Source organism: Rhamphochromis sp. 'chilingali', assembly GCF_963969265.1.
Source record: "Rhamphochromis sp. 'chilingali' genome assembly, chromosome: 14".
Classification (NCBI taxonomy): Eukaryota; Metazoa; Chordata; class Actinopteri; order Cichliformes; family Cichlidae; genus Rhamphochromis; species Rhamphochromis sp. 'chilingali'.
Window position 1 is genome coordinate 27,341,598 of NC_137941.1, and position 10,412 is coordinate 27,352,009.

The following is a 10,412-nucleotide window of genomic DNA, read 5'->3' on the forward strand; positions in this document are numbered from 1 at the left end:
CCCTGGCAGGCGTTTTTAAAAATCTCGAAAATGCCGTTTGCGTGTGGATGAAAGGTGCAAACGCATAGAAAAATCTGCGTTTTCAAAAATACCTGGGTACGTGGACGTAGCCTCATACTCACGCTTTTATTCGTGTATCGTTTTTCTCTTGTCTCTTATTTCCCCTTGTCTCGATTGTACTTTATTTTCTTGTCCCGTGAACATACTTTTCTATGCTGTGGTGTGCTGGGGGAGCAGCACAGCAAAGAAGGACTCATCCAGGCTGGAGAAACTGATCAGGAGGGCTAGCTCTGTGGTCGGCATGAAGCTGGACACTCTGGTGACAGTGGCAGAGAAAAGGACATTAAAGAAACTGATGGACATTATGGACAATGCTAGGCATCCTCTGCACACGGCCATTAACAACCAGAAGAGTCTGTTCAGTGACAGGTTGCTTCTCCCAAAGACAAGAACTAACAGACTTAAAAACTCCTTTGTCCCACACACCATCAGACTGTTTAACTCCTCTCTGGAGGGGAGAGGGAGGGGAAACAGGAGGACAAAGGAGGGGGGAACAACTAAGTTGTAGTGCCTCTTCACCTCACTGTGCAATACCTTTTGTGCAATACTTTTGTAAATAGTCAACAGTGCAATAGACCTCAATACTTGAAATGTGCAATTCACTTGTATTTTTATTTTTTATTCCTATTTATTCTATTTATCCCCTTCGTATATTTTATTTATATTGTCTCTGTATTTATATATATGTGTGTGTGTGTGTGTGTATATATATATATATAATATTCTGTAACTCTGTAACTTCTGTCGGTGCTGTGCTTTTCTGGAAATCGAATTTCCCAGAGGAACCCACCCGAGGGATTAATAAAGTTCTATCTAATCTAATCTAATAGAGTTTCCGCTCCACTGCCTTATTTCATACGGGTCCACATTACCGATGCACACTATTTTTTCCAAGTACGGCCGGTCTTGGCGTCTGGGCGCAATCGGTCGCGATACAGCCCTTTGTCTTTTGCGCTGATTTTAATTTCTCTTTGATATTTGGGCATATTGGGGCCCGATGAATGTAAAAACAAAGAATTACCAGATTTTTTTTAACTTACTTTTGTTTTTAAGAAAAACGAGAGCCACAAATGAGGATATTCATTTAAGATTATGATAGAACGGTAGCAGTATAATGTTCTCGTAAGTGGATATCAGGCCCATGTAGAGCAAAATTGAGTATTTTTGTCTAAATAACCCAAATGTGATGTCCACATATGTGGACGGCAGGTCCTAGGAGGTTAAGCATGGTTCTGATAGTCCTGCTTCCAACACAGTAGTGTGTTTGTTTTGATTTGTGGCCTTCTGTCATGGCGCCGCGATCCCACAATGCAATGCGGCGTGACGTCAACTCCAAAGCCCAAAACGGGATGACGTCGTAACCTGTGTTTTAACGCATGCGCAGATCAACCAGGAAGCGGTAGTGTTGGCGAAATGCAATCCCTCGGTTATGTTTCGTACTAAAGAAGACTAACAGGCAGGTATTTATAACACTGCCCTGTTTTCTCATGTTATGGACAGTAGCCTCAAAAAATAATTTCCGAATATTTAAAAGAACAAGCGTGTTTTATCGGCGTTTATTGGCACAAAGGTGACGATTTAAAGGCTAGTGATGCAAGGCCACCTCTGTGCTAATAGAGCTGTGTGTTGAATTTTGTGTGTTTGAACAGTCTAACTTACCGTCCTGCCAATTTTCGGGTGATTTTTATAAGTTTTATGAGTATTATTGGACATGGCAATGGAGTTTAAATTATCTCAAAAGCTGGAAGTTGATTTAAAAACTGTCGACTAATTTGCCGTAAGTTTGTTTTGTTAGTTCTTAAGTCACTAAGTCTTTGTAAAAGTGAAATATAACTACGTATTTTAGCAAAGTGTCGGTGTTTAAATTCTGTGTATTTAGGTCTGTGTAGGTTCTCAGACGCCAAGATCATGGTAATGTAAGTCGCGTTTTTCCCCAAACGCCTTAGATTGCAAGAGTACAAAACACGTATTTTCTCTTGTGAGTAGGTAAAGGAGAGGAAGCACTGTATCAAATAAGCTTAAATTAAAGCAAGAGTACTTTTAAAACATCATTCAGTAGTTATTATAGCTATCTAGTGTAATCATTATTATTATTTTTTGTTAAATTAGTGAACAGAAACCCCCCCAGCACCAATACTTGTTGTTAAGCAGGGAGTGTTTTTTTGTCTTGGTGAAATTGTGGATATACAGTACTGTGCTAAAATATTGAAGCTAGCCTCATTTGTGGCTATTGGCGGCTTTTTTTTTTTTTTTTTTTTTTTTTAAAAAAGAAAAACAAATTTTCAGTCCAGTCATTGTACCTGATTATTTTCAGAGGAACTTTTATTTATTTATTTTTGTTTGTTTGATAAGCCACTTAACACTGACCTGTGAATTATTCAAGAATAGGAGAGCCCAACTCAGTGTTGTGTCTGCACATAACAAACAACTGAGCAAAGAGCCAATTTTAAAATATATTTCTAGCCACTTTATTACTTGCTGCCTCTCACAAAAACACAGAATTTGTGCCCATTTACTTATTTGAATATACAACAAATGCCCAGGATAATGCTGTTTGACAGGGACAAAATTGCATTTTTTGCACCAAAGAAGTGTTAGCTGAAAACTTGGCATATGGTGGTGCCATATGCCACCACGCTGCACACCACATCAGCGTGGTGTGCAGCGTGTCTTTAAAAGCAAAAGGAAGGTAGACAAGTGGAGGACAAAAGAAGAAGTGGCAGGCTTAAAAACCTGCCCACAGCTGATTAACAGTATCTCAAAGTCACGTTCTTTAGAATAAGGGGGGGAAAAAATGCAGCAAAGACCTGACACAGGACCTGAGAGATGCATCTGGGCTTGCAGTTGATCCATATACTGCTTACTGAAGCCGCATCAGAAATGGTGTCAGTGTGAGGGTGGCTGTCAAAAAATTACTCTTAAGGAAGGGAAATTGGAAGAAAATGTTATGGTATGCCAAATGACACAATAACCAGACTGAAAATCCCTGTGAGCCCTGTTGCAACAGTGCTTATTGAGTCATAGTTTGACAGAGAATAAACAAAAACAGCCAACATCCACATAAATCTCTTGGATTACTTAAAGAATTGACCTGAAAGCTTGCCTGATACATAGATTTCTTGGAATATAAAGGTCATCTTACTGAATATTGAAGTTTTAAAAAATTCTTTGGCAGTATAATAATCATAATGTAAAGGGGAAGTCTGATAAACATGTGTGCGTGCATCGTTGTATGTATTCCAGCAGGTTTGGCTGGATCCATTTCCAGTCGCAGCCATGGCATGCTGCCCCTTGTGCCCCAGGCTGTGCTCCCGCTCATCAGCCTACACTCTTGCTCTCGGGCTAGGCTTTGTAACACTGGGGACCAGCCGCATCCTACTTCTGAAAATGTCTGCCAATGCCGGTGATTACCTGACAGTAAACACATGCACACAACTTTTTTTTTTTCCACAGCTGGATAAAAAGATTTAAAAAACAGTGTTAATGTGTTGGCAGCTTGCTCAGCACGTGTCTTCACATTTTGTTCTTTTTGCAGAAAACAAGTATGACTTCCTCCCAGCATCTGTAAATCTGCTTGCCGAGGCTCTTAAACTGCTCTTCTGTCTGGTCATGTCAGTCAGGGTCATAGTCCGAGGTAAACTTTGATGCCTGCGTGTGTGTCCTAGTTGGGATCAGCTTATGTTCTGGTTTCATATCACATCTCAAAGTGTTTTCTCACCTGCGGTGTTTTGTCTGTTTAAATCAAACTCTAGTTCGTTTTCCCTCCTTGGTGTAGTTCGTTCGTGCAGGTGTGACTGCACTCAGGAGCGGATGAAAAGAACAGCACCGAGACCCTTTGGAGGAAGTGGTCTCAGTACAGTTCCAAATTGACTCCAGAGCGGTTCGTTTATGGTGTGAAGGTGTAGTTTGAGCTATAAAAAAACCCCCATCCCATAGCAATGTATGCTTTGTAATCTCAGCATCGAAAGGTACTATAGATGTGCAAAGGTCTGTACGAGCTAGCAGCTAACCATGAAATAAATGTAAATTCTCTGTGTTCAGCACCTTCTTCCTGCGTTTACTTTTGTTGCTCCCAGCCCGACAAATCTGGCTGCTGAGCAAACTGAACATTGTCACATTGTTTGTAGTGACGCAGTTTGGTTTGTGTGGAGTTCACTTGATTTCTTCTCTGTGTGGAAACAAACCCAATCACAGCGAAAAGCTAAAAGTTTACAAACTCATCAAGTGGCTAGGACCAGAGTAAATGAACTATAGATGTGAAAACACCCTCAATTTCAGATATCTGGGCAAACTGCTTGAATGTGGAAGAAGTTAAAAAGAAACTAAGATAATGTTGGAAGTGTGATTACAAGTTTGCCTATGAAAATAAAGAAAACATAGCAGTTAAATATGACTGATCTGTTTTTAAGGTTAAAAGCCCCATTTTTGTGGTTTCATTTGTGTAAATTTTCATCTCAAACTTACAAAGAGAGAATCTTTCTGTCAGACTGGCCCAATTTCCTGTAGAGGACCATTATTAATGAATTATTAATTATGTGTTATTTATTATAAAGTCCTGTGTCTCCAGAATTTTGGGATTGTACCTATTAGTTTATCATACATAGGTGTGACTGCCTGTTGAAATTATTTTTAGATTTCAATACATCTGCTAGCTTGGATCGTAGAAGGTACTAAAAATCTAAACTAATGAAGTCTATAGGAGACAGGTTAGTGAATGATGGCCAGTCAAAATAAGGTCAACCCTCCAATTAAAGGTCAGTGGCAACAGGAATGTTGAATTAACCATTACAAAATAGAAGGGATCAATAATCTGGGTATTGGTATTTATCATGTCTCGAATATGACAAAAACCACGACAAGTCTTACAACTAATATTTGTGTTCATAAGTTCATCTGACCTCATTCTGTGTTCCATGAGTGAAGGATGTTCGTTGACTCTTTCTTTCTGTTACTACAGAGGGCCGATCATGCAGAGATTTGGGTTGTGCCTCCAGCTCTTCCTTCCTCAGCTCCCTGAAGTGGGCCGTCCCTGCTTTCCTTTACTTTCTTGACAACCTCATCATCTTCTATGTTATGAGCTACCTGCAGCCCGTCAGTACAGATAAGATATTTAAGATGTTTGCTAAATGATAGCTGCTAGAGGGAAATGTGGTTGCCTGGACTGCAAATTTTTTTTAACCCTTTGTTAACATCCAAATCTCATTTTCCAGTTTGTAGATTTGAGCTTTTCATATCAGACTGGCATTAACAAAATGTCCTGCACATTTGATGCTTTAAATGTGCTGAGCTGCTGCTGTTCTTTTTGTTCCCAGGCTATGGCAGTGTTGTTCTCCAACTTTGTCATCCTGACCACAGCTGTGCTCTTTAGAATAGTTTTGAAGTAAGTTTCACTTTTAACTCAACTGTTCTTCAGAAACATGTTGTGTGTGTTTGATTGTGGAATGAGAGGTGATATTTTAAGATTTTATTTGGTTGGTCTCTTGAGGAAAAAAGACATTTTTTTCATGTTTTCCAATTGTAAGCGGACCAAAGTGTGCATGTGAGGGAGAATGGTCTCCTATACCATGGAACACTGTTACTGAATGTGTTTTGCTTGTCCCAGTGCACTAAAGCACTCACAGGTAATTTGATCTTCAGGCTGTTATTTTTATTACTGTATATCATAAGCTAATAGATTAAGCGTCATTTGTTTTTTGTTTTTTACTTGGCCTTTTCCTACAGGAGGCGCCTGTCTTGGGTTCAGTGGGCAGCGTTGGTTATTCTCTTCCTGTCCATCGTTTCCTTGACAACAGGATCAGGAGGCAAGCAAAACTCAATAGCTGTTCCCAGTCTTCACTCAAACCCACTTTCTAGCCCCTCCAACTCTTGCCTACTCTACACCCAGCTTCTGGAGGAGATGAAGAACAGCAGGTAAAAGTGAAGCATGCAGGATTATTTAACCTTTACTTAACTAGGAAGTAGATCTTCGGAGCTTTAAAATATTTTTGCAGCAGAACAATTTTCCAGAACAAGATGAGCAGCAGCACGAAATAGAACAATACACACCCAGTGAGCATATTTATACACATGAGATAAAGAATAAAGTGTAGAAACTTAAGTAAAACATTTCAAAACTATGAAAACATCATGGCAGGTCAAATGTAGTGAGGCTGCAAAACATTTATCACTGTATTCAAATAATTTCTAATCACCTTGAATTCATTTAGTGAGATCAGTCCCCTCAAATGTAGTTGATTTTGCAGCTCATGCTGGGAAGCTGAATATTAAACTGCCCACAGCTGTAGGGAGAGATGGAAAGATTATATGTATCAGTTCCAACTATTTTAGCAGGTCTTTTATGCAAAGGGAGAAGAAAAGGTTTGGTAATCTAATAAATGACACATATCTGTCATATTTGTAATATTAGATTTAAATGATGGTGTTTTTGACTGCTGCATCGAGAAAGTATTCTGTAAGTAAAATGGCGCAGAGAGCTTTGGGAAATTCTGAGCACTTCTTTTGCAACTTGATAACATTTTTGTATTATTTATTAATCTACAGTGAAATACTGTAATGTACACGTTACATTAAATACGCTTTTTCACATCTTTGTTCCTTTACACTGCCAGTATATCATGGGCATCAACCCTGCCCGGCCAGGCCTGGAGGGACAAAGTAGTATCGAAGCTTCAATCTCTGGGTGTGGGTCACATCCTGCTCATCCTCCAGTGCTTCATCTCTGCCATGGCCAACATATACAATGAGAAGATTCTCAAAGAAGGAGAGCAGCTCACTGAAAGCATCTTCATACAGAACAGTAAACTGTGAGAAGCTGCTTGTGAAGAAAATGGGAAAGCAGAGGACACGTGGATGACTTTGGTGCTAACATCAGTCGTTTTTACTGCGTGTTTTTTAGGTATGCCTTTGGTGTGGTGTTTAATGGTCTGACTCTTGGGCTCAACAGCGAGGCACGAGGTCTCACCATGCACTGTGGCCTCCTACATGGACATAACATTTATTCCCTGGGCTTGGTGCTGGTCACTGGTGAGTAATGGTGGATTAATGACTCGCACTGTCATCACAAATTTGTATTTTTTCTTTCCCCATTAGTCAGATTTGTCAGTTTCTTCCAAAATGTCAGTGTTAAACAAAAGTGGACCAAAACAGCTTCAACATTTATTCTACTTTTGGACATCATGCAGTCATTGGGACCACAAAATTACATTTAACATTTTTAACTTTTGGTGTTTCTGCCTATCACAAGATTGATAACTTCAGTCAGCACTGTAGTGCATCATTCTCACATCAGAGGGACATTTGAATACTGTTTTATACAGCATATGACTGGAAGATGAATATCAAGCAGGCATAAGTGTGATGTTTATTGAACTGAGATCTCCTACTGTCATTTCTGTTGCTGGAGATGTCCACTCTAATTTAATTTAATTAGTTTGCTGCTTTGAATTATATGCAAACATGTCCATGTGGATTATAGAAGTTGCTTGAGGAAGAGAAAATATGTTCATCAAAAGAAGACAGTTGAGGTACTCGGGGCATCTAACCAGGATTCCTCCTGGACTCCTAGGTAGGTGAGGTGTTTTTGGCCATGTCCTACTGGGAGGAGGTCTCAGCGGGCTTGGGGAATACTGTGTCCTCCAGGATGAGCTGGAAGGGATGGCTGGGTTGAAGGAAGTCTGTCAAATTGATAAGCAGAGGAAGTGGTGCAGCACCTGGTTCTGTTTGTAGAAGCTCAGATGTAGGGGCAGCCAATCAGATGAAAGCTGGCGTAAATAGAGGAGGGGTCGGAGTGGGAGCTCCAAAAGACTGTAGCATGCAAAACCACTACTTTGTACAATTTCTGTCGTCTACAGACAAAATCATCTTAACTTGTGATCTTGTAAGCTGCTGGTACTTGAGTTGTTTTATGCCTCTGAACAGAACCTGGTGGGTATTTGGTCCTGCTTCTGGCATCAGTGCTAAGCTACACTAATCCAGCTGCTGGATGTAATTTGTTATTAACTGGACTAGTTCATTTATCTATCTCTAGTATGCATTTGAAGAACTCATAATCTTCTGTGTTCTCCCTAGCTGCCCTGGGCTTATCCGTGGCCTTCATCTTAAAATTCAGAGACAACATGTTCCATGTGCTGACTGGCCAGATCACTACTGTTCTGGTCACAGGCCTCTCCCTCTTCCTCTTTGACTTCCACCCTTCGCTGGACTTCTTCTTCCAGGCACCCACTGTCCTGCTGGCCATCTTTATCTACAATGCCAGCTGGCACAAGGACCTGGAATATAGCCTGCAGCGAGAGAAACTACGGGTCATCAACGGGGAGGTGTTTGAGAGGTCAAGAGGGGTAGGAGACAAACCACATATCCTCAGTAGTCACGCACACAAGCCCACACACTCCTTTTCCTCACACAACTTCGCTCACCTAACCCCGATGTATATCCACTTCCTCTACTCCCGCCCACATACCAAGTGCTCTGCAGGAAACTTGGCTCTTGTTTCTCTGTAATGTCATTTCTTGAGTGCAGGAGGAAACCTGATTCCCAGCTATGAAAATAGCATTCAGGCTCATGCTGGAGCCTTGCTTCATATAATTCCTTTAGTAGTCAAGTGTTTTTTGATGGAAGAAGCTATTTAACAATACAGTAGTCTGTGGGGATACTATCCTGGAATTCTTTTCATCCCCAGCGTCCCCAGGAAGAAACCCTGTAATTCATGTGAAATGCCAGGTTTCAGGTGTTTGTTTCTTTGCTAGAGCACTAACAAAAATACCCTCTCCATTGGCAGCCGTGGCTTTAAAATGCACGGTACTTCCCTGGTGTTTTTCGGGGAGCAAATACTGCCCTCCACTTTCTGAAGACAGAAAAAAGATGTGCACAGTGCCTCATTGTCTGCAGATTTGTCCACTGGATTTGACCACTTGTGCATTCATTCTGATGCCTTGTCTCTTTTTTGTGTTGCAGGACGGTGAGGAGCTCGAGCTCCTGACAAAGGCAAATGCAGACAGTGAATCTGATGAAGAGTCCTTGTAGTAATGATAGCGCTAGTAGTATCCAGAGGATACTCTGCATCTTTCCTGCTGCTGGTGTCGAACTGCACAATTGACTGGATGGAACATGGTCACAGATTGTCTGTGAAAGCATTTATTTGAACAGTGATAAGCAGGTAAACGGTGAAAGATACTGTTGCTAGATTATATGATAGACTCCTAGAATTAAAAACAAACAAGGTGTTTAATAACAGAATTAGCAAAATCTGTATATTTTGGAAACGTGCCTGTCTGTGGATGACTGCTGTCATTCATATGGGGGAAAGTACCAGCAACGCTGTTTGTTGGAAAATAAGTGATAAGTGATACTTTTGGATTCATTATGGATTTCTTTTATGGACAGTGTATTTCTTTACATGATTCCTGTTGTACATGCTGCCATCTGACTGCTTGCTGGTGCTGGACGTCTAAGGACCAGAAACTGCAGTTTCAAGATTGTTTTGATAATAGATGTCCAACGCAAACCCCCCCCCCCCCCTTAAATCTCAGCCTTCATGAAACTCCACTCTTGTCCATCAGCCTTGTTTCCACTCCGTTCTGCAGTCATGAATGGATGTAGGAGCTCCTTTAACTGTCTGGACATTTGCAGCTCAAATAATTTCACATGGTGATGAATAGAACCACAAAGAAGACGCAGAGTTTTCATCAAGGTGGATAAAAGAAATTGTCTTTTATTTGGTGATCTCAATTCTGGAATCACAAAAGAAGAAACTCAACCAAAAGGAAAAAAGGAACAGAGGCAACTATTAAGTCCAAAGTAAAAGGGGAAAGAAAGAAAATACCACTCACATTACTACGAGAGGCAAAAAAAAGTTGTTTTTCATTGTTGAAAAAAGGAAAGCAGAGCTGCAGCTTTTTATAGGACCTCAAATTTCCCCCAAAACAATAGGAGGCTTGCTAAAATTTAGTACACCCGACATTAGGTGGAAACAAAAAATATAAATGAATGTTTTATACATCTGGCACCTGGACTATTATTTTCATTGGACTATTGGTGTTTATTTTCTGAGCCAGAATAAGTGGTATTGATATAATTGCCACTAATGCCTGACTTTCTGTCAGCACCACAAACTCCCTGCTTCTCTTACTTGGGGCTTGAATATTTTCTTGTTAAACTGTAAAATAACATTGTCTAAAGATTGTTGTTTGTGCCATTAAAATCCTCACGTGTGAATGCATTTTCTTGTAAAATAAATGGCAAGTTGTTTTACTTCTGTGCAAGTAATGCAATTTAATACAATCGCTGATGTCTTGTCATAAATTTATGTGCATTTATTTAAATACTGAGGTTTTCTGGAGGAAGACCTAAAGGGT

General features: G+C 40.3%; 1 protein-coding gene across 7 annotated transcripts; it reads left to right on the forward strand.

Annotated features, from left to right (window-relative positions):
• Positions 1-1,407: 1,407 nt before the first annotated feature.
• slc35a5 (solute carrier family 35 member A5) lies at positions 1,408-10,338 on the forward strand. 7 transcript variants are annotated; one of them, XM_080902382.1, is made up of 10 exons: positions 1,408-1,520; positions 3,304-3,463; positions 3,596-3,694; positions 5,018-5,151; positions 5,373-5,440; positions 5,782-5,970; positions 6,669-6,863; positions 6,956-7,083; positions 8,128-8,396; positions 9,013-10,338. In XM_080902382.1, exons 2-10 carry the CDS (start codon positions 3,337-3,339, stop codon positions 9,079-9,081), a joined length of 1,278 nt encoding a protein of 425 aa, XP_080758508.1. In that variant the 5' UTR covers positions 1,408-1,520; positions 3,304-3,336; the 3' UTR covers positions 9,082-10,338. The 7 variants fall into 7 exon arrangements, with proteins under 7 accessions (XP_080758508.1, XP_080758509.1, XP_080758514.1 ...); XM_080902383.1 differs by having other exon boundaries at positions 1,408-1,516; XM_080902384.1 differs by having other exon boundaries at positions 1,412-1,516; positions 3,307-3,463.
• Positions 10,339-10,412: the final 74 nt, after the last annotated feature.